The 25,057-nt window shown below is 36.6% G+C and overlaps 1 protein-coding gene across 3 annotated transcripts in view; it reads right to left on the bottom strand.

Annotated features, from left to right (window-relative positions):
• COL4A5 (collagen type IV alpha 5 chain) overlaps positions 1-25,057 on the bottom strand; it is a 358,160-nt gene that overhangs the window by 140,776 nt on the left and 192,327 nt on the right. For all 3 annotated transcript variants that reach the window (XM_036460732.2, XM_036460733.2, XM_036460734.2), the window contains exons 26-30: positions 20,582-20,674; positions 20,381-20,485; positions 19,297-19,394; positions 17,897-18,047; positions 4,876-4,989 (exon numbers count right to left, since the gene is read on the bottom strand). In XM_036460732.2, coding sequence (XP_036316625.1) covers positions 4,876-4,989; positions 17,897-18,047; positions 19,297-19,394; positions 20,381-20,485; positions 20,582-20,674 — 561 coding nt within the window. The remainder of the gene's footprint in view (positions 1-4,875; positions 4,990-17,896; positions 18,048-19,296; positions 19,395-20,380; positions 20,486-20,581; positions 20,675-25,057) is intronic.

Genomic DNA, 25,057 nt, shown 5'->3' with positions numbered 1-25,057 from the left:
ATATACTTACTGGCCAGGTAATTCTATTCTAGGATTCTGCTTGAAATGAAGAAATATACAATATTTAGTTATGATGATGTTTAATACAATGTTTTTAAGTAAAATATTGTTCATCTGTAAAAATAATGGACACAGTAGTGGGGTTACTGATCTTTAATATCATACAGGAAAAGTTATGGGCATTTATTTAGTGGACAATATGTAACCTTATAACCGTGATTTTGAACTCTATATCCAGTATTTTGCTTTTCTTTCATTTGTGACTTATTTGTCTCTGCGTTTTGGCTGCTTCCCTGTGTTTTTTTTTTATGTACCAGGTAGCTGCTAAGTCTCCTTGAGTTGATAGAGTGGCCTTGTGTGGTTGGTGTCCAATAGGGCCCAGTGGCTCAACCTCCCCAGTCAACTGAGGTAGATGCTTTTGGTGTACCCCTTTGTGGGCTGTTTGCAGAGTCTTGTTGTAGTTAACCCTTGATGTTGGTATCACTAGAAGGAATTGACCTCCAGACCAATTGGCTGTGATGATCAGCTGTGTCTACACTGGAAAATCTGTTGTGCAGGAGACACCCTTATGGGCAGGACTTCCTTCAGTGGGGCTTTAGTGCTCATTGAGTCTGCACCTTTAGTGTGTCTCTTATGGATGTGAAGAGTTGTTATCTGAATGGTCTCACTCTGATCACTGGGTGCATTGGCTCTTAGATCTCCAAGGAGGTGCAAGGTCAGCCACTTTCTGGGGCTGTCCAGCAGGGGTTACAGAGACATCTGCAGATTCATCCTCTTTGTATGGAGTTTGGAAATGCCCAGCTGAGGTCCAGCTGTGAAGCAAGGCTGGTCGTGCTTGGGCCTTCTTTTTAAACTCTGGGGCTCTCTGACCCAGCTGCAGTTTGACAGGTTTTAGGCGAAAGCACAGGTCATGCATATGCAAAAGCCAATGCACACAGTTTGGGTGGGGTTATAAATTGGGTGGTCTGGTGTCTCTGGGAATTACCATGGCTGAGCAAACAGATATGGCTGCCAGTCATCCCTGAACCAGAGAAGTCCTCAGTTCTCTGTGTCCAGCACCCCTGTGCAGGAACAATGATCACTGCGAGCCCCTCTAAGAGAAAGCTGCCCTCGAATTCCTGTCCCAATGACACAGTCCATTTTCTCCCTGTATGTGTCTGCATCCCCCAGAGTCTTGCCCAGAACTGGAGTTCAGAGTAAGCAGGATATTGTATCTCCTTCCTGATTAAAATGGCAGCACATCCAGATCCCACCACTTTTCGTGCCTCCACATCTTCTATCAGTCTCAGTGTGCTTTCTTCACCTCTCTAGCTGTGGAACTTCCATTCAGTCAGGTATCCCGTAGTTCTGGGTGGTAGTTGTTCTGCTGTTTAGTTGTGGTTTTGATGTGGTTGTGAGAGAGGCAGCAAGTATATATGTTCACCTATGCCGCCATTTTTATTCTCAAGATTTCTTTCTTTATTGTTATTATTTATTGTATTTAAAATACTATGCTATACTTTTAACAGCATTGATTTATTCTATGAATACTGCCAGGAATATTAATTCTGGTATAATCAGGATGAAGAAAGATATATTCAAAAGCTCTGTTGATTCTCCTTATATAATAATAGTAATTATATGGATATATCTATGGAGGTCAAATGCATTAGGGCTGTATAAGTACTTTAAATTTATTGGTAGGTAAAAGGATCTAGTTAATGGGAAAAAGGAAAATTTCAAAAACATGTAATATCTGTGAGAAGTTTACACAAACACACACACACACACACACACACACACCCAACAGCCCAGGGGTTTTATAGCCACTAACATTTAAAAACTGTAATGTACTCTATTCTCCTTCATCTATGAAAATGACATTAATAAAAATCTTTATTTATTTGATTCACATTAGTCATGATGAACTTGAACCATTAAGCCACGTAATTATTCCCGAGACTAGACAAGCATTATAACAAATTGTGGACAAGGAAGTGAATATATTTAAGTTATCTCTAGAAAGATTCATTAAAGCAGTAATCTTCTAGCTAATGGCCACATCAAGTAATAAGAATCCAAAACTTCTATTTCTGCATAGAATGAAAATCACTTTATTTTTTGTCCCTTATCATTATTCTTTATTTCCCTGCTGTCAAATGAGGGACTGATATTCAACAGGTCCTTAATTTATAAACACATATTGAACTGTAGAGCTTGCCTTGAAAAAGAGAATGACAAATAGTAAAACTTAATTAAATAATCTCAGAAAACAAGTAAAAAGAAAAGTCTGAAAAGCATAATGAGAATATTTTACTCTGGACAGATGACAATACAAAACACTTTCCATTAAGTTTTCTGTTAGAAGATGAAACCATATGCATATTAAATAAAATTCTTATTTTAAAAATTGGTAGTTAGAATTTCAACTATGCAGTGTAAGTCAGGGATATAAAGATATTAGTAATAGCCTTGCTGATCTCCCTGCTATTGAGACAGATGAACAGAAGTGATTATATTTTTGAAATGGGCTAAGATAATATTCTGCTTTGGTGATCTAATAAAATTTACTTCAAAAGTTGAGCACATATGTAGCAAATATAAAATGTGGTCTATTTTGTGGCAAAAAAATTGTGACTTGAGAAAATTTCTGTATTAATATGAATACACTGGACACATTTTCATGCCAGTTCTTGTTAACTTCATTTGTTTGTTGAACAATATTAAGATCTTGAATTCTATGGCAAAGTACATAGAATGGTGGGCAAAAGTATGTGAAGAATAATTATAAATAATAAATAATAATACAAGTATATGCTCTGTTACATGTATCTACAACTATAAACCTCCTTTTGCCCACATCGTATTTACAGAAGAAAGAGGAGAGATTAAATTCAGCAAGATTAATTTTCTCCCTGCCCATCCTATCTATACTTTATAAATAAATATACCCACATATCCATCAATTAAAAAGAGATGGAGAGAAATTTAGACAAATGAAACATTGTATAAATGTATTTTTATTTTGTTCAGAATGGTGTTAATAGTCATTTATTTATTCTTGCTCAGCTGTGATTTAAAAATTCAAAATGCTTTCAAAACCACATGAATTTGGGGAAATAAAATAAATTTTAAGAATCATATGATTTCACTCATCTGTGGAATATAAAATTATAGCAACAAATAAGACAAACAAACAAACAAAATACTCATAAACACAGACATGGTAGTTACCCAAGGGAAGGAGGTAAGAGAGGTAGAAAAGGGTAAAGGAAATAAAATATATTGTAACAGAAGGAGGTTTGACTTAGGGTGGTAAATATACAATGCAAAATACAAATGATGTATTATAGAATTGTATACTTGAAACCTATATAATTTTATTAACTAATTTTACTCCAAAAATTTAATAGAAATTTTAAAAAAGAAATTACAAAATATAAGAAATGATAATTTCATTTTAGCCATCTTTGTGGAACTGCAGGTTAAGACTATAATGGACAATCCTAAAAATTAATTGTTTTTCTTAAGATCTCTCTGTTATGATATAATTTTTTCATGACTATTGAAATAGCTACTTTAAAAAAAATCTGCTTCAAAGTCACACTGTAAATTTTCTCATTGTTAAATCAATAGTGACATGCTGGGGCCATATGAAAGGTATTGTGCCATAAAAATAAAATTTCTAAGCTGGACATAAACAAAAGTAACCTTTACTTTCTAGGATTTTTATATTGTTAATTGTTATTTCTAGAATTTTAGCATGATAACTAACAAAATACCTACTGCCATTTAAGGTCAGAAAATATATTTCCTTTGTTCAAAGTCAATATCTGTACAGCTAAATTGTGTGTTTGTCATTTAATGTGTTCAAACGAATTAAGTAATGATTAAATGTTCCATATTTGTTTTAATTTTATGAATTATTACAGTGTTTTACAATAACATAATGTTGGCTCAAGAGTAACCAAGACTGTGCCTACTTAGATTAAGATAAAAAGAATTTACATCAGCAGATGGCTCAGAATCCACAAATTCAAGTAAGTTTAGAGTGCTTATGAGTTGTAAACTCACACAAATGTTTCTTCAGTACAAGCTGACAAAAACATTTTTGCATATCTATATAAAAAGAGTTTAATCCTGGCTGGGTGGCTCAGTTGATTGGTAAATGGAACTAGTTAATGGAAAAAAAGAAAATTTCAAAAACATACACCATACACCAAAAAGTGTGTGGATTTGATTCTCAGTCAGGGCTCGTACCTGAGTTGCAGGTTCAGTCCCTCTTCAGAACGTATAAGGAAGGCAGCCCATTGATGTTTCTCTCTCACTTTGGTGTTTATCTCTCCTCCTTCCTCATTCTCTAAAAATCAATAAAAACATATCCTCAGGTGAAGATTTTTTAAAAAGAGTTTAGAGTGCTTATCAGTTGTAATGTGATAGCTGATTTGTAGGCACAAGAGAAGAAAATTCAAATCATTTTATTAAAAAAGAAAGAGAATGCCAAAAAAATATTCTAGCAGAATGTTAACTCTAGCTTTCATGTGTTAAAAATGTTTTTAAAAAGTTCCACAGAACAATGTCTGTTAATACTGTACCAGTACATCTAGCTACTCAGGTATGAAATAATCATCACTAGACGTCCTTAGGTCTGTGATTCCAAGAATCCAGTTAGCCCAACAACTATATGCTGTGACAATATATGCAATTATAAAATAGCATTATAGTTAATAGATCAAATTTAAATGAATAGGGGGGAAAAATATCATGGATTAATTAATTATATAATGTTACCTCTCAAATCTCTTTCAGAAAGACTTACATAGGTTACACATTTTGAAGAGCTAAACATCTATACAATCCGTGCTACTACAAAATATACATTTACTTTGATCTTACCAGGTTGACCTATTGGTCCAGGAATCCCTGGTGGCCCTGGTGGTCCCTGAACACTTATTCCTGGTAGCCCAGGAGGTCCCATTGGCCCAGGTTGTCCATTTGGTCCAACGTCACCTTTAAGAAATAAATACAGTTTTATTTTGCATAGTAGGTGCCCAATTGATTTAGCACCCTTTATTGAAAATACTTATTTTTCTACTGAAAGTGACTTTGCAACTTTGTCAAAAATCAAATTGCAAAAGTCTATTGTTGGATTTGCTTTGATAATATTTTCTTGAGGATTTTTACATTTATGTTCATGAGAGACATTGGTCTGTAGCACTTTTCCCTTTGCCTGGTTTTGATATTAGAGTAATGCTGGCCTCATACAATTATTAGGAAACAACCCATTCACTTCTATTTTGGGAAAGAAAAAGTGTGTAACTGGTGTTATTGCTTCTTTAAATGTTGGCTAGAATATTATCAGTGATGCCAAGTGAACCTATAGTTGTTGTTTTTTGTTTTGTTTTGTTTTGTTTTGGGGGGGGATAATTTTAACCACAAACTCAATTTCTTTAATAAATATTTGAATTATCTATTTATTCTTCAGTAAGCTTCAGTAGTTTATACTTTTCAAGAAACTCATCCATTTCATCTAATTTGTCAAATTTGTGGGTGTGCAGTTGTATGTCATACTCTCTTGTTACTCCTTTAATTTATCTAATAATGTTCTATCTTTCATTCCTAATATTGGTAATGTCTCTTCTCTTTTTTCTTGATTGGCCTGGATAGAGGTGCTTCCATTTTATTGATCTTTTCATAGAACTTCATGTGATCTCATATAAAGAACTTCATTTGGTCTCATATAAAGAACTTCATTTGGTCTCATATAATTTTTCTATCTATTGTTTTTCAGTTTGTAATCCCACTGATATCTGTTTTTATAGTTATTTTGCTCTATCTTCAGCTTGTCTTCTTTATTTTTTTATTTTTATCTAATTTCTTAAGGGAAAAAGTTAGATACTTTTTGAGATTGTTTTTCTCTTTAATATATTTTTTTCACATATGACTTTTCTTCTAATCATTTCTTGATCTGCATTCTACAATTTTTGATTTTTTTTCATTTTAAGTCAATTCAAAATACTTTCCTTTTGATCAATGGATTATTTTAAAGTATTTTGTTATTTTCTAAATATGTCAGGATTTTTACAGATAGCTTTCTATTACTGATTTCTTTCTTCTTTTTTTTTTTAAAAAATATATTTTATTGATTTTCCACAGAGAGGAAGGGAGAGGGATAGAAAGCTAGAAACATCAATGTGAGAGAAACATCAACCAGTTGCCTCCTGCACACCCCCCATCGGGGATGTGCCCACAACCAATGTGCATGCCCTTGACCAGAATCGAACCTGGGACCCTTCAGTCCGCAGACTGACACTCTACCACTGAGCCGAACCGGCTTCAGCATCTATTATTGATTTCTTGCTAAATCTGTTAACAGTAAGAGAACCTAATGTATTATTTAAATACTTTTAATTTGCCAAAATTTGTTTAATGGCCCAGATTATGGTCTATCATGGTGAATTTTCTGTGTGCACTAAAAAAGAATGTGTTTTCTGCTCTTGTTGGATGGAATGTTCTATAAATGTTAATGTTGAGGAGTTATGCTAAAGAGAAACTCCTATTGCCCTGCTACAATACTGTAGATCCTATCCTTGTAACTTTCTACATGAAGGCAATGCCCAATATGGCTCAGGGTAGTTGAATGAGCACAAATAATATATTTGGATTGAAGGCCACCTGATTGGGCATTGCAGTATCTCAATTTTTTATCTGAATTTTAAATCCCCTTTATTAAAGAGAGATGCCATCCATGGCTGGTGTGTCTTAGTTGGTTGAGCATTGTCCTATGCACCAAAAAGTCATAGGTTTGATTCCTGATCAGGCCACATGCCCAAGTTGCAGGTTCAGTCCCCACTCACGGTGTGTACTGGAGGCAACCGATTGACTTCTCTCTCACACGTCGATGTTTCTCTCTCCCCCTTCCTCTCTCTACAAAGTTAATAAAAACATATTTTAAAAAAGAGAGCTACAAAAATTGTATTATCTTAAAGTCCCACAAAAATCTCTCTCTCCTGATCTTCCATAGTTTTTAATAATTAAAAAAATGCTTTTAATATTTACTACTTTAATTCCTATTTATATATTATGTATTGGGGATTTCTTTAGTTGAGACCACTTACTCAATTACCAACTTTTAAAAAATCTATTCTTTCCCCATTGAGTAATGATGCAATTTCTGTTAAAGACCAAGTTTTCATGTATACATGAGTATGTTTCTGAACTCTATTATATACAGGTTTACTACTTGTCTATTCTAGCACTGGTTCACAATGCTATAATTACAATGATTTTGTAACATGTTTTATTATATGTTTGATAAACATTAAGTTTTAGAATCTGATATGCCAAGTGCTTTCAAAATATTCTTATTTGAAAATACATTATATTTATAGACAAACTTGTGAGGAGTTGACATCATTGAGTCTTTTTATCCCTATACATAATTTATCATTGAATTAATTCTACCCTTTTTCATGTTGCTTATAGAGTTTTATTTTTTCCCTCAAATACATTAGGCACATTTTTTCTTATTGATCTGTCGATATGTTATAGATTTTTCAAGGTATATTTTATTTCTTTCAATATTTCCAAATACATCATTCCATTTTTCACAATGATACTTTTGTATATTATTCCAGCTACCTGGAATATCCTTCTTTAGAGGAAATAATGAACAACATAAACTGATGAACAAAAACAGACCCAGAGAAAGAGAAGCAGACCCCTCAGATTCTCAAACCTCAGAGGGAAGGTAGGGGAGGGTGGGGTAAGGGAGAGAGATCAACCAAAGGACTTGTGTGCATACATATAAGCCTAACCAGTGCCCATGGATAACAGGGGAGTGGGGGCATATGTGAGGAGGGGTTTGGGATGGGAATGGGGGGATGAGGACAATTATGTGATATCATAATCAATAAAATAAATAAATAAATAAATAAATAAATAAATAAAAGATTCAGTGTAAATGGCACTTCATTAATGAAGCCTACCAAGGCACCTTAGATGAGGACCTGAACAAAAAATAAATTATAAACCAAACTGTATATCTGTAAAGCCACTATGGAAAGCAGTCTGGAACTTCCCAAAAAATTAATAATAGAGCTACCATACAACCCATATGACCTGGGTATACCCAAATCTCTCTCCTAGACATATCCAAATAAAAACTTTCAAAAATTATGTATTTGAAAAGATATATGAACCCCATATGTTCATTGCAGTGTTAATCATGGTGTCCAACACATGGAAACAACCAAAGTGTCCTGTGATAGAGGACTGGAAAAAGAGGATGTGGTATATATACACAATGTAATATTACTCAGCCATAAAAATAATTAAATACTGCCATTTTCAACAACATGGATGGACCTTGAGAATATTATGCTAAGTGAAATAAGTCCAGTTAAAAAAGCTAAGAACCATATGATTTCACTCACATGTGGGATATAAAACTGAAACTTGTGAACACAAACAGCATTGTGGTGGTTTCTAGAGGGAAGGGGGTGGGGGGAGAAGAGAGTCCTAATATGTGGTGATAGGAGAATATTTGACTTTGGGTTGTGGGCACACGGTGTGATATAGAAATTTACACCTGAAACCTATATGATCATGTTGACCAATGTCACTCAATAAATTTAATTTAAAAAAACACAAAAACACAAAACTGAATACTCCCAAAGTCGTATTTTTTTCTTTTTTGTTTAATCTGAATCTAGTGTTTCATCTTAAGCATATAGTTCTTTTTATGGGTATTAGTCTAATTAATTAGTAATTAATCACTATGTCACTTTAAAAGTCCTGCTTAAATCTCTCCTATATTTTAATTACTAAGTTCTAATAGCCAGCCACTGATATAAAGTGTGCCTAGTAGGTGAACTTTTATTATTATCTCCTTGCTGAGATTTGGCTGTTGTATATTGATCTAAAACATTAGTGATAGATATTCATAAAAGTTCTTATTGAAGTAACCACTCTCATAGTATAATGCCACTTCAATTTTATTACAATAGAAAGAAATCTCTGAGATTTAAGAGCAGAATCTATACCTTTGTGTTTCTAGTGATTCAAGTAGTACCTGGTACAGAGTAAGAATATAATAAATATTTGAGAATGAAGGCAATACATGGCAGAAAATTCCAATTTTTTTTCTTCTAGAACCTTAGGAACTGTACTTGGGTTTAATATTTGAGAATGGTTTCTATTAGAATATGAGGGTTCTATACTTATTTTCCAAGATCAGTCAAATGCTGTTAAGAAGCTGCTTAAAATAGGTTTCAACCCATTTCTTCCCTACCCCTGCCTCAAGGACATTTTTTATAAACAAAATACAATGGATGAGTAATTTTCATAGAAACTGCTTGCTTCATAGCTTATTGATTGGAATGTCTCAATCTATAATTTTTACGGTCACAGGTCTAAGCGGGGTGAAGTAATTGGTAGGAAACATTACCTATAACTTTGAGTGTTACCATTTATAGCTGACCTGAATTATTTGCTACCAGACAGAGCTCTTATCTAAGGATAATTTGTACTGAGGTAGTTTGAGGCATTGGGTGGCAGAATCTATCATGGTTAAGTTGGGTAATGTTGTCTTACTGCTTTAATGAGAATCAATCCAACATGTTTCAGAAGCATTAAGCTGAATATGTTATTCTCTGGGAGCCAAAATATATGCCAGTAGAGTCCAATTCCTTGTAAACCAGAAAGGAATAAAAATTGCCACAAAAGCTAGGCCAATTCTACTCCTATATATAATTAGATGGATCAAAATCAAGAGGTATAAGAAACCAATAGAGAAATTAGCAAAGAACATGATCAGCTTATCAGAAAAAAAAGTGTCCTTTAAACATATGAAAAGATGGTCAATTTTATTCATAATAATGTAAATAAAAAATTAAACTAACCTAACATTAAAAGCAAAGGACCTAGTATATCTAAAGAATGTTTTTTTTGTTTTTTGTTTTTTTAAAAGAAGAATCAAATAGAGGACTTACATTACCTGGCATTTAGTCTTATTGTAAAGCCATTTATATAAACTATTGATACTGAAAAATAGATAAGTAGAATTGATAACACAGAAATAGACCCACTCATATATAGTCATTTGATCTTTGACATTGATACCAAAGTACTCTAATTGAGAGGGAGTTCTTTTAACCAAATGATGCTGAATAAAAATTATTTGAGATGGTTGATAATCAAACATAAAAGTTAAAACTATAAAATTTACAAAATAAAATATAGAATATCCTTACAACTTTGAGACTGGGAAAGTTTTATTAGATAAAACATAGTAAACAATAATTATATAAGAAAAAAATCCTGAAACATCAGTAAAATTAATTATTTTGTTTATCAAAATATACTAATAAGAAAATGACTAGGCAAGAACATTTGAGAGCTTATTCTCTGGTATATGTCATCAGATTGGCTCAATAAACTATTTTTTAAATTCTCCAAAAAATAAAATAGGAAAGCCAGATAGGGATAAAATACTCATAAACCAGAATGACAACAGACCAATATGCACTATATATAAAGATAACTTCCAGCTTAATACAAAGAGAAACAACTCTAATTTAAAAAGGGAAATATTTTTGAATCTGCACATTATCAATCAGTATATGTAAAAGAGCTCAACATCTTTAGTCATAGGGAAATATAAGCTAAACCAAATTATATTACCAACACACCTACCAAAATTCAAAACTGAAAATAATTATAACGCCAAATATTGGAGAGAATATTGAACAATTGAAACTTTCATACAATATTGGTATGAGTTTAAAATAGTACAGCTATTTTGAAAAAACCTCCAGTAGTTTCTTATACAACTAACATACACCTACCTTATGAGTCAATAATTCTACTCTTAGAAATTTGCCCAAGCAAAATGAAAGCAAATATACATGAAAAGACTTACAAACTAATTCTTTGAATGTATGGCAGCAATTTAAAAAAGGACATGAAAGGATTTAATCCCTTTCAGAAGGAATTAAGGCACTTCGAAGGCAGTTGAGCATTCTATATTGGCCCCCTTTGCCTTTTTTGCCAAGAGGGACCTTCTTCTCACAATCCAATTGCCCTCAGCTGTTGCCTGAGATTTCTGTTCATGCTGAGGTTGAAGCCTCGTGGCGGCTGGTACCATGGATCTGTCTCTCGTCCAATCGTGTGAGCTGGGCCCTCCTGGAGAAGAAACCTGAGTTCCCCGAGATATGTGATCAGTGCTGAGGCCCCATCAGCAGGCGAGGGGATCCCAAGGCAGGTGCTGCGTGAGGAGGCCACAGGGGCATAGGCTACCAAGGAGACAGAAGTAAACCTCACATCACCCTGCTTGGCCCCGAAGGATGACTGGTTAGCCAGAGATGGGTAAGAGTCCTCAGGGAAGGAACAAACTAAGACAGGCACAGTTACAGAAGGGCCACCAGGAAAGAACTTGGGGTCAACAGAGGTGGGGCACAGACCCTAACCCCCCAACCTTGCAGGGGCCTGAACCCTCACCCCTTCTGAGGGAGGTATCCTGCCCCCATGGCTGCTTTGCTTCCTACGCCCAGCTCAGATCAAACACAGGTGACAGACAGAGACTTGGCCCAGCTCAGATCGGAACCCAGATAATAGACAGAGACTTGGCCGACAGCAGCTGCCATATATCTAAATCCAGCCTAGCACCAGGAATGCTCAGGGCCTACTCAAGAAGGCAAACAATTATTTCCACTAATATTTACAGGATAAACTAAGATTGTTGGTAGAGTATTAAATTTGACAGTAAAATAGTAATCAAGGTTTCAGATTAAGTTAAATAGACTAATTGAAATAAGTGAATATTTAAGAAAATTTAATTGTACTGGACAAAAAGCTATTCCTAAAGTAGTAACTAAATTTTCTATTGGTATTTCATCTCATGGTAAAATTCCTGATCATGCAATGAACCTAAAGCAGTTATATTTTTGTGCAAAAACAAAAATAAATAAAATTTAAAGTTATCAAGACTGCATTATAAAATTTACAAAAGCCTCCATCAATCAAAAAAGGGGGGATAGTAGGCTCATATCATGTAAGGAAAAATATTCGATAAATAAATTATATCTACAAAATTTTAACTTTACAAAATTAATTTTCATTTGTAATACTAACAGCAAGACACCCATGAAAAACACACATGATGTCTAAATAAGACAAATGAAAATCGTTTGGGCAAAAATAAAAAGGATCCCAAATCAATTATATGGAAATTTTCCTTTATTAACTTTTGGTCGAGAATATATTTGTATATTTTCAGAAAACTACTTCAAGACCATGGGGATTACTGCAACAGAGAGGAGTTGTCAGGCCTGCTTCAACCACGAAGACAAGAGGAGAAATAATCCAGAGATGGAAGACACTGAGGACACCTGGCCACGCTAGCAGTCAGCAGCTGTGCTTTGCTGCAGGTTGCCCAGGACCCAATCAGGGAAGGTCAGACCTGCATTGCCACCATGAGCCTACCATCCAGATATCATTGCTGACATGGCACATAAGGAACTGTTTTACATTGAAACGGGGACATTGAAATTGGGACTCAAACATTTTTCATTATTATATGTTTACTTCTAGTCTGCAGAGGCAAGATTTTTTAAAGGAAAGAAATGGGGGAAAATAGATACAGAGACAAAGAAGCATTGAACAGACTGTCAAACTACAGCGGGAAGACAGGGGAGGTTGGGAGTGGGGGCTATAAGAGATCAACGGAAAGACTTGTACTCATGCATATAAGCATAACCAATGGATACAAGACACTGGGGTGGGGGCAGATGAGGGCATGTACTGGGGGGTAGGGGAGGCCCGGTGGAGGTCAATGGGGGAAAAAAAAGGAGACATATGTACTACTATTTGTAATACTTCAAACAATAAAAAAAAATTTTTTAGTATAAAAACAAATAAAAAAAACAACAACAAATAATATATAGGTATTAGTAATCATTTGTATTCAATTGTTAATTCTAAAGGGAAAAATTATTAGCCACAAAAATATTGGCCATTGATTTCTTCATCTGCCTCTCTTTTCCAATCTCCATAAAATATTCTATAAAAGTAAAAAAAAAGAAAGATTATTCTTAACAGCTTTACTCATAGTAGTAAAAAATAATGACACAGTCCTGTGCCCATTAACATAGAATGGATAAAGAAACTTCAGTGTATCATAATAATAAAAGGCAAGAGGTGACATGTCCTAAAAGACCAAACAACCGGTCACCAGGAGGTACATGGAACACCTCTCTGTCACTCCCCCACCCCTAAACCCTTGTCTGCTCCATCACTGGATGGCAAATGGAGAGCCACAGGGAACTGGGCTGGGTGGCAGTGGAGTAGGACTGGGGATTAGCCAGTAGGTGCAAGGCAGACCTCCTGGTCACTCCCCTTAGCTGGCAGGCTCCAAACTACCCTCAGTTTCTTCTTAAAGGAATATGGCACTTCCACTGCGCAGCTTCCTGAGATGCATACTCACCACTCTGAGAGGCTCTGAGTGGAGACTTAACAAAAATGTTAGCGCCTGCAGCGACCCTCAGCCTTTATTGCTGGGAGGTGGATGGAGAGCATCAGCTTTAAAGCACAAACACCCTCCTCAGGAAAAACCGCCACCTCCTTACTCCATAATTGCTTCTGTGTCTGCAAGAAACTGTGCATGCTCCTCCCTGTGGGGTGGAGGAGGGGCCAAGCCCAGAGGCTGGGCCATTGTAGGGATGGAGGGAGGGAGGGCAGAGCAGGAGCAAGGGGGCAGCCCTGGTTCCCTGCACCTCCACCCACAGGCATAGCCCTTCCTGGTGTTATGATAAAAGGAGTTGTGTTTTTCTAACTGACCAGGTAAAGGAAACAAGTGACTGTTGACTTCTGATCTTATTCTCCCAGCTGCCAGTTAATCCCTCTGGATGCATCATATCCAACCTCCAAAGGATCTGAGGGCAGGTTCAACCTTCATTCCATAGTTGAGGAAACTGACCAATAAACACATATGTCTCATGTCTCAGGGTCAACTCCCATGGAAATCTCCGGGTAATAACTCAGATTGTACATCTAAGGGTATATTTTCTTCTGTTTTCATGTTTAATTCAACCCCAGGAATCAAATAATACAATAAAGAATAAAATGAGTTCAGAGGGCTCAGCATAGCCACATACTAAGGACATGACATTAACTTAGGGGAGGAAAGGACACAAAAGGAATAGAAGATGGAGCCATTTCCATTCAGATTAAAACCAAGTTAACAAGGCAGGAGAAATACTGGATACAGTACTTGGTGTTCTCAACACTGTGAGAGCCCAGGATCCTGTACACAACCTCATAAAAAAAAAAAGCATCCTATTCCCAACTTATTCACAGACTTCTATTTCTGGTATCTATTATTCCCAATGTGTCCACTAGTACAATTGGAAAAAGAAAAAAGATTTGTACGTGATATGACTGCATCTTTAGAAAACCCAAGTGATCACAACCAGAGCACTTTTAACACCTAATGAGCCAAATACACTAATGAACAAAAATGGACCCAGAGATACAGACACATGAACAGACTGTAGAACCTAAGAGGGAAGGCCGTGGAGGGTGGGTGGATGGGAAGAAATCAACCAATGATCTTGTACGCATATATGCATCACCCGGGAACATGGACAATGTGATGGTGAGGACCTGGGGGTGGGGGTAGGCTGGAAAAGGTTAATGGTGGGAAAGGGGACCTATGTAAAACCTTTCAACAATAAAGATTTAATTTAAAAAAGTAAAAAATAAAATAAAATTAAAAAGTAAAACAAAATAAAAGCCAAGAATAACTCCCATGGCCAGTTGGCTCCATTACTTGGAACTTTGTCCTGTACATTGAAAGGTTTCAGGTTTGAACCCAGGTCAAGGTATGTGTGGGAGGCCACTGAGCAAGTGGTGCCTGAAGGAGGAAGGCTTCTCGGACCTAAACACAGTCCAGGCCTTGCCCATGATCCAAAGCCCTACTCTGCTGAGTGAGACCAGACCTTCCAGCTTCCTGTCCAGTCCCTGGTCTCTGAGTCATAAGGCCACTTCCCCACGTTCTCCAAAATGAATTGCTCAGTAACTATCTATACCACATGTGTCAAACACAAGGCCCGCGAGCCAAATCCGTCCCGCCAGGCCTTGCAATGTGTCCCGCACCGCGCTGTCATCACTGCACTCCGCTGCGTTTCCATCATAATGACAGTTTATGACTGTTCAGTAAACCATTCGGCCCGCGATTTAGGCTGGATTTTAGATTTTGGCCCCTTCTCTGATTGAGTTCGACACCCCTAATCTATACTAATAAAAAGGTAATATGCTAATTAGACTGAACATCCTTTAGGACAAAGCCATGGTGCCAGGGGCTCAGTCAGAGGTGGTTAGGAGGATCAGATCAGCAGGGAAGAGCATTTAGGGGTGACCAGGCTGGCATGCAGAGCAGTTGGGGGTTATTAGGTAGGCAGGTGAGCAGTTAGGAGCCAGTGGTCCCGAATTTTAAGGGATGTCCAATTGCCAGTTTAGACCCAATCCAACTCAGGCCTAAACTGGCAGTCAGACATCCCCTGAGGGGTCCCAGGTTGGAGTGGATGCCGCTGGGCTGAGGGACCCACCAACCTCTCATGCATGAATTTTATTAACCAGGCCTCTAGTTTATAAATAAAAGACATAATAATAAAAATAAAGAACTACTGATATACACAATAATAACATTAATGGACTGCAGAAACAATATTCTGTGTGTGTGGGGGGGGAAAAACCTTACAAAGAAAAGACATGTTGTATGACTCCATATGGAATTCTAGAAGAGGTAGAATTAATTTATGATAAAAGTCATTATAATATAGTTGACAGTGTGGATATTGGGGTGGGGACCTAGAAAAGGACAGAAAGGAAATTTATGGGATTATAACTTTATAAAGATTTGGTTACACAAGTGTTTATCAAAGTCAAGCAAATGTACCCTTAGGATTTGTGTATCTCATTTAATGTGAAATTTATATTAAAAGAGGAAGAACAACCATACAATTGTAGTTGTCATATGTATGCTAAAGTAATTATGAAGAAGTATATGGCTATTTCACTTTATGTTGAAATGCATCAAATGGAAGTTCCATTTTTAGTTTTTTGAGGAAACTTTATACTGTTCTCTACAGTGGCTGCACCTATCTCAAGAAACTAGAAACACCAATCAGGAAGGATATATACACCCCTATGGTCATAGCAACACAATTTATCATAGCTAAGATTTGGAAACAGCCTAAGTGCCTATCAGCAGATGAGTGGGTCAAAAACTGGTACATCTACATAATGGAATACTACACTGAAGTGAAAAAGAAGGAATTCTTACCATTTGCAACATCATGGATGGAACTGAAGAGCATAATGCTATGTGATATTAGCCATTCAGAAAAAGATAAATATCACATGATCTCACTCATTTATGGAATATAATGAACAATATAAACTGGTGAACAAAAACAGATCCAGAGACAGAGAAGCATCGATCAGAGGGAAGGTTGGGAAGGATGGAGGTAAGAAGGAGAACTCAACCAAGAGGCTTGTATGCATGCATATAAGCCTAAACAATGGACACAGACACCAGTGGGGTGAGGGAAAAGGTGGGGGTTAGGGGATAATGGTGGGGAGAAGGACACATATGTAATACCTTAATCAATAAAGGAAAAAAGAAAGCCCTCCCCAAAAGAAATGCATCAAAAAATAAGTCAATGAATGGAGAAAGTAATGGATAGATATGTGATAAGTCATGTAGAGTAAAATGTTGACAATAGAATGTTAATGATAAGTATACAGTATATTTAAATATTAACCTTAGCTTTCTATTTTGACTTACATATCATCCCAACTCTTCATTAGATAACTAAACTTAACTGATTATATTTTCATTAAAAATATTTAACCCAAAACAGTCTTTAATAATATTTAAAGTAGTCACTTTAAATTCTTTCTACATTATATATAAAAATTTAAAAATTAAAATGTTGTCGAAGAGATAAATGTTAATTGTATAACTTAGGTGGTATATAGATGGGTTTTTATTGTACAATTATATTTTTCTGTTTGAAAAGTTTCTCAATAAATGTTTATAAAACTATACTGAGATACCTACTTTTTCCATCAGGTTGTCAAAAATCCAAGAGTTTGTCAACATACTTATCAAGACTGAGGGAAAACAAGAATACTCATACATTGCTGCTGGAAGGGTAAAATGGTACAAATTGAGAGGAATATAATAATATCTAGGGGTTCATTTACCCTTTAATTCAGAAAAACCATTTTTATTTATTCTGCTATCACATTTGTACCCATATAAAAGAACATGTATGCAAAGTTATTACTGTTATGTTAATTCTAATAAGAAAAAAACTTGGTAAAAAAAAAACTCAAAACAATCTAACAACCAGTAATTGTTAGAATGAACTATGCTATAACCAAGCAATTCAACATTAGTAAGCTATTTGTAAAAAATAAAGATCTCTATATGCTGACATAGAGTGATATCTAGTATATAATTTAACAAAATGAGTAAAGTTCAAAAAGTCAAAGAGTAGTACACTATCTTTTGATAAAGAAAATAAAATGTATTTTTATGGTTTATATTTGTCTGAAGGAACACTAGAACTAATTAAATAAATAACTAAAAATGGGTATATATGGAATGGGGAGGAACAGAGTGGATGGAGGTGGGGTAAAATGAAGATTTATCAGTGTTTCTTTTGCACATATATGATTATATTTTCTACACAATAAAATAAAACACAAGGATATCAATGAAGGATGGAATAAAAAGAAGTGGCAGCATAGACTTTCTAGTTAATTGGACTTATCGCCCATAAGCTTTCCCAATAGTTTCAATATTTATAAAAGTTAAAAGCAAATTGAGAAGTAGCAATAGGTTCTGTACCTTTTGGTCCAGGTAGCCCATCCAATCCAGTGCGTCCAGTAGGACCTGGAGGTCCTGGGAAGCCACGATCCCCCTTTGGACCAAGTGTTCCTTTGAGTCCTGGAAGTCCTGGAGGCCCTGGTGGCCCATGTAGCCCGAATCCTGGTTCTCCCTAGAGCATACACATAACAAAACACAACAAAAACTCCTATGACTTTTTCAGTATTGATTGTTTACAAGAGAGAATTTAAGGTAGAAAATACAAGGTAATACTCCCACACACACACACCCATGGGTATGGAATAGAGTAATTAAATGAAAAGTTATTGTTAAGTTGGAGAGAACATCTGGAAGGATGGGAAATGAGGCTTAGTAGAACAAATTAAATGATCTGGACTGGTTTCAGGACATGAAAAAGATAACAGAGCGCATGAGACTAAACCTGATTGAGGAAATATGATAATAGACTGAGTATTAGATGGTTATTTTTAATTTGTCTAAGTATGGTAATAACATTGTGGTTTTTTTTGTATAAAATGTCCACTTACTTAGAGATGAATACTAAAGTATTTTAGGTAAAAGTGACATGATTTTGAGATTTAAGTTAAAATATTTCAGCAAAGAAAGAGGGAATAGATAAAGCAAATATGATAAAATCCTAATAATTTGAAATCTGAGTGATAAATATATGTAAGTTAATTGTATTATTCCTTTTTTTATTTGAAAAGTTTAATAATAAAAATAATTAATCAATAAAGAAGTTGCTTCTCATGAGAGATGGTGTCATGGTCAGTAGTTCTTCCCATTCCCATGATGAAAACATAGGAAGTTTAAATTAATTAAGAGGGACAGTTTAAACCAAAAATAGAGGGACAGTTAGGATAAATACACCCCATAGTAGTTTGCTGAAGGTTGACTGAACAAAATTTAAATTGGTTAAGATATAATAAAAAGGAATGAAAAGCAATTCAAACACATTTATCATCATCATAATCATTAAAAGTTGATAGCAGGGACTTGCAGTGTGTATTTGGGAAAGAACTGGGACAGAGGGACAGTTCTTGACATGATATTCAACAGCATTTCAACCAATCATCACAGGAATGTACAGAAACATAAAATGTGTTGGTGGTGCTACAGAGAAGCACAGGGGGATTTGATGATTTGTATTTTTTCATCTATAATCTCCTACCTCATTAAATAATTGGTCACTGCAAAACAGGTTCAAATTTTTTTTTTGCTTCAAATATGATCTCTTGGATTATTAAAGACTGTTTTAGGTTAAATATTTTTTAATGAAAATATAATCAGTTAAGTTTAGTTATCTAATGAAGACTTGGAATGATATGTAAGTCAAAATAGAAAGCTAAGGTTAAAGAAGGCGAGGGAAATAAAAGGAGAAAAGAACAAATGTCTCAGACCTTTGGTCCTGGAGAGCCTGGTGGCCCAGAAGGGCCTTCTAGACCCATTCTTCCAGGTGTCCCAGGTGCTCCTGGAGGTCCTGGAACTCCAGGAAAACCTGTAAAATTATGTCATTTTAAAATCTCCAAATAGAAGACACTACAGGAAAGATACCCAAACTCCCAAATGAACAACGTTTACCTTGTCCAATCAAGCTTAGTGACTACAATAAGAGCTTAAAACCACATGACATTTTAGATGACTACTTAAGATCAAGCTTTACATATATTTGGTATTCCCTCTCAATCACCTTATGGTCCTATTGTTTTCACAAAGGGCTAATATGTGTGGAAAATATGCTCTTCTAAACTGGGATGAAGGCTATTATGAGGCAAAACTGAACATAAGAAATGAATCTCACACAAAAATGCAGAAAGTATTTTCTTTCGCTTACATCTAAATATAGTATACAAAATATCTGCCATATAATCCTGGAAATGAGCTAAAAGCAATTGCAGATATTACACACATATATACACACAAAAAAATCAAATCTGACTCTAAGTCACTTAGTGTGAGTAAGGATATGTTTGGCACTAATCTCAGAAGAATTCACACTCTTGCCATTCATGAGAATAAATTTTGTGAGGAATAAAACAGAACTGAAGCAACAGCTTTTTAAAATTTCAGGAAGTCAAGAGAATATGATTTAGAATAAAGCATTATTTGATTACATGTGTGCAATAAATATGTTTTCTGTTTAATGTAATCCATTTAACAAACATGTATTGATTGCATACTATGTTCTTGGAACTGTTCTGAGCCCTGAAATTACAATGAACACAAAAGATAATAATTACTGTGATTTTTAGAGCTTATATATAATTTTTAAATATCTCTGATTTAGACATTTTCTTGTCTATCTGGACTATTTTAAACAAAGAAAAATGAAATTATATGCATGCTGTGACTTTTTATTTATATTCTTCATAATATAGAGAAAAAGGTTACACTTTATGTATTTTATTATTGACTAAATTATGTCAAAGAATAATGTCATACTAACCAGTTAACTTATCCTGCCTGCTACACATTCCTACATACCTTTGGGACCAGGTGGTCCAGGAAGTCCGATTCCAGGAATACCTGGCTCTCCTTTGCTACCTGGTATTCCTGGCAAGCCTGGTTGGCCTGGGAGTCCAGGATCACCTGAGGAGAGAAGCAATAGTTGTTTTTAAAAGGGAAACCTTCATATAAAGAAGCCAATAAATATTGAAGATCTGGTCAAATACATTATTCACCTACCTGGAAGACCTACTTCACCATCTCTGCCTGGAATACCAGGCAGGCCAGGCTTCCCTGGCTGGGTTATAGTCTGACCTGGATCGCCTTTAGGACCTAAGGGCAAATGGGAATCAACAGTGAATAAGTGTTCTTTTGACTAAATATAGCTTCTAATTAAAAACACAAAATAAAAAGTATAGTCTTTTGAAAATGCAATCTAACAAAAATATATAAGAAAAAGAATCACATACTATATATTCAAGAAAGATACCAAACAGAAGAATGAAATTTCAAAAAGAAAAAAAGTAGATGACAGCTTTCATAGTGAAATATATAGACCTTGCATCATAGAAATATGTACCTGAAACCTATATAATTCTATTAACCAATGTCACTCCAATAAAATACATTTTTAAAAAGCGCCCATGATTAAAGATGGCTTCTATAAAAATATTTTAAATATAGGTCAAAAGAGTCTTAAAGAATAAAATTGAAGTAAACTAATGGTTCCTTAAGATTTTATGTGTGCAAAGTTTAAGTACACCTACTTCTTATTAATTGAAATAGCTTAAAATGGGCTCAGGTTCAGTAAGAATTTCTTAAACATGAAATTAAAAGCACTAACCATGATAGAAAAGACTGATAAATTTGACTACATTTTAATTTATTTCTGTCCATTAAAGATGCCATAGAGTGAAAATGACAAGCCATAGAAAATAAAAAATTTTCAAAATGAATAGCTAACAGAAAGGAACTAATACATAAAATATATAGGGTGGGGCAGAAGTAGGTGTACAGTTGTGAGTATATGAAACAGAGTTTATTCTTGTATTATTATTTATTAACTAGAGTCCTGGTGTATGAAATTTGTGCACGGGGGTCCCTCAGCCCAGCCTGCACCCTCTCCAATCTGGGACACCTCAGGGGATGTCCAACTGCCTCTCACAATCTGGGACCACTGGCTCCTAGCCTACTAGCCTGCCTGATCACCCCTAACCACCTCTACCTGTCTAATTGCCCCTAACTGCTCCTCTACTGGCCTGATCACCCCTAATTACTCCACTGCTGGCCTGCTCGCCCTTAACTGCCTCTACCTCACTCAGTACCCAAGACCCAGGATTCCCTCATCTGGCCAGCTGTAGGCACCAGGACCTGGGCTGACTTTGCCTAGACCAGCTGCAGCCACAGGGGACTGTGGGTGGGTGGCTTCACCCAAGTCACAGACATAGGTGCCCAGGACCATCAGGCAGGTGGCTTGTCCCTCTACCGGGCCACAGGTGCAGATGCAGCCTCTGGCACCTGGGATTGTGGGGCCAGCGGCTTCTCCCTCTAGTTTGCTACAGGTGCAGGCACAGATCTTGGCACCCAGAACTATGGAGTGGGTGGCTTGCCCCTCTCCAGGGCCCCAGCCCCAGCCCCTGGCTCCTGGGACCATGGAGTGGGTGGCTTGTCCCTCTCCCAGGCCAGGCCACAGATGCAGGTGCAGCTGCTGGAACCCAGGACTGTGAGGCATGCAGCTTGTCCCTCTCCTGGGCCGAAGGCACAGTCACAGCCACTGGCACCCAGGACTGTGGGGTGGGTGGCTTGTCCCTCTCTCAGACCACAGCCTGGCTGGTCCCCATTCTTTTCTTGCGAGCTAATTTGTACCTGGCTAGTTGCCATTCCTCTCTCCCCAGTGTTGAGTGTCTGAGCAGTTATGGTGTGAGGGTGTAAGGGCGTGATGACCATTTGCATATTAGCTCTTTATTATGTAGGATTATTGTACTATTTTCCATAGAAACACCTGTATGTATGTGCATACATATACATATGTTTCAAAAATGTTTACATACTTTAACAGCTGATAACTCACCTAATTTTCACTCCTTTTCAGGTTTAATTGATTTGAAGTAATGGGGGAAGTCCAGCTAAGCTTTGAACAAATGAAATTTATCCTAAGGGCCAGTATACTGCTTTTTAAGGGAATACATAATTATAAAGCTTTTATAGTACAAAACCAGCAACAGTCAATAAATTGAAGATGCACAAATAGCAAAGAAATAATTATTGCTGTTTGCAATTCTATTGCTTTGTGTCATCAACAGTGTCTGGACCAGAATATCATCAGTTTGAAAATAGGCATTGACAAATAAATTATTAATTTCTGTAGATTATTTTAAATTTAAAAATTGAACTTTGTTAATAAACAATGACCTTATAATCATTCAAAGTGTGTATACATTTTGTTGGGAGAAAACACTTGAATCAACATTTCATAAAAGAAAATGAAAATATTCAGTAAATATATAAAATGGTGCTAGATTTTAATGTAACCAAAGAGATACAAAAATTGCCATGAGATATTTCAAAAAATTGGCAAAAATACAAAAGTGTGACAATACAAATTGTTTATGAGGATGTAGAGCAATAAGCAATCTCCAATACTTCTAATAGAAATATAAATTGGTACAATTGCTTTGGATATAGTTTGGAATTATCCAGTAATTACATTTGTAAGATGAATTTATTGTATGCCTTGAAAATGCTAATCTTAAATAGATACCCTAGTCCAGGTTCTAACAAAGTATTTCTGTAAAGGACCAGACAGTAAATACTTTATGTTTTGCGGGCCATATGGTTTCTATCATATTTGCCCAACGCTGTGATTGTAGTACAAAAGCAACCATAGTCAATAGTGAATGGTTGTGTTCAAATAAAACTTTCATTCATGACAAAAAAGTGTTTGGCCAGTTTTAATCCATGGGCTATAATTTGCTGATGCTTGCCCCCAGAAAAGTGTGGGCACATGTACACCAGTGTATACACAGAAACATCCTACCTAATAAAAGAGTAACATGCAAATTAACCACCTCTCCACTACACCCAAAAGCCACGCCCACCAAATAAACCCAACCAAGACTTCTACAGCCACAGAGAGCAGCAGGAGAGAGGCTTGGGTTTCCCAGGCAATGAAGGAAGCCAAGCTTTCCGCCTGCCCTTGCTGGCCTAAGCCTCCACTCAAGGCTACAAAGTTTCAATTATAGAAGGTAAATAATTCAAACAGAAATGGTGGCAGCCACAGAGCTGGAAAGATTGGGAGGCTTGAGTTGCCCCCACTGATGGAAGAAGCAAAGCTTTCCACACATGCTGGCCAGCCCAGGCCTCCACTCCAGGCTACAAACTTTCAATTATAGAAGATACATAAGTCCCAAAGGAAATGGCTGCCGGCCATGGAGTGAGCAGGAGGCTTGGTTCTGCTCCAGGCTACAAAGTTTCAATTGTAGAAGGTAAATTCCAGATACCAGGGCCTCTGCTTCGGTAGCCAGGGGGCATGGCTGGCCTGCAAACCACCACAGGCCCTTTGCTAGGCCACCCCAAGCCCCAAGGGAACCCCCACCCTGATCCGGGACACCCTTCAGGGCAAACCAGCTGGCTCCCACCCATGCACCCAGGCCTCTATCCTATCTAATAAAAGAGTAATATGCAGATTGACCATAACTCCAACATACAATATGGTTGCCCCCATGTGGTCAAAGATCCTGCCCCCATGTGGACACAAGATGGCCACCACAAGATGGCCAGCAGGGGAGGTCAGTTGAGAGGCACCAGGCCTGCAAGGAAGGGCAGTTGAGAGGGACCAGGCCTGCAAGGGAGGGCAGTTGGATGCAATCAACCCTACAGGGGTGAGCAATTAGGGGTGACCAGGCTGGCAGAGGAGAGAAATTGGGGGCAAATGGGCTGGCAGGGGAGCAGTTAGACATCAATCAGGCTGGCATGGGAGTGGTTAGGTGGTGATCAGGCTAGCAGGAAGAAGCAGTTAGGGGCAATCAGGAAGGCAGGCAGGTGAGCAGTTGGAAGCCAGCAGTTCTGAATTGTGAGAGGGGTGTCAGACTGCGCTTGAGGGGTCCCAGATTGGAGAGGGTGCAGGCCAGGCTGAGGGACACCCTCCAGCCTCCATGCATGAATTTTGTGCACCGGGCCTCTAGTTATTTATAATAGGTCTGAATTATAAAATAGCCAATTGTTCATTAATGGTAGAGTATATACATCAACTGTGATACACACAGACACACACACACACAGACACACACACACACACACACACAACAAGATACTAATCAGCAATGAAAATGAATATGCTGTAGCTATATGTAGCGTTGACATGAATAATATTTATCTTACAATCCATTAATATAAAGTTCAAAAAGAAGCATACATATAAGAATAACCAATGGACAGAGACAACAAGGGTTGAGAGCATATTTGGGAGTGGGGAGGGGGGTAATGGGGAGGTAAGGACACATATGTTATGCCTTAATCAATAAAATATTGGGAAAAAGCTTAAAATACTTTGTTTTGGAATTCATATTTAGGTGATGACACTAGGGTTTAAATGGAAGGAAACTATGCAAAAGTCAAGACAGTGGTTTCTCTTGGAGAAACAGAAGGGGATATGATTAGGAAAGGACAAAGAGGAAAATGGGGGTTTCTAGGATGCTGGTAATGTTCTGTTTCTTG

The sequence above is a fragment of the Pipistrellus kuhlii genome, unplaced genomic scaffold (genome assembly GCF_014108245.1).
Source record: "Pipistrellus kuhlii isolate mPipKuh1 unplaced genomic scaffold, mPipKuh1.p scaffold_m20_p_33, whole genome shotgun sequence".
Taxonomy (NCBI): Eukaryota; Metazoa; Chordata; class Mammalia; order Chiroptera; family Vespertilionidae; genus Pipistrellus; species Pipistrellus kuhlii.
This window is presented reverse-complemented; position numbering and strand designations above follow the sequence as displayed.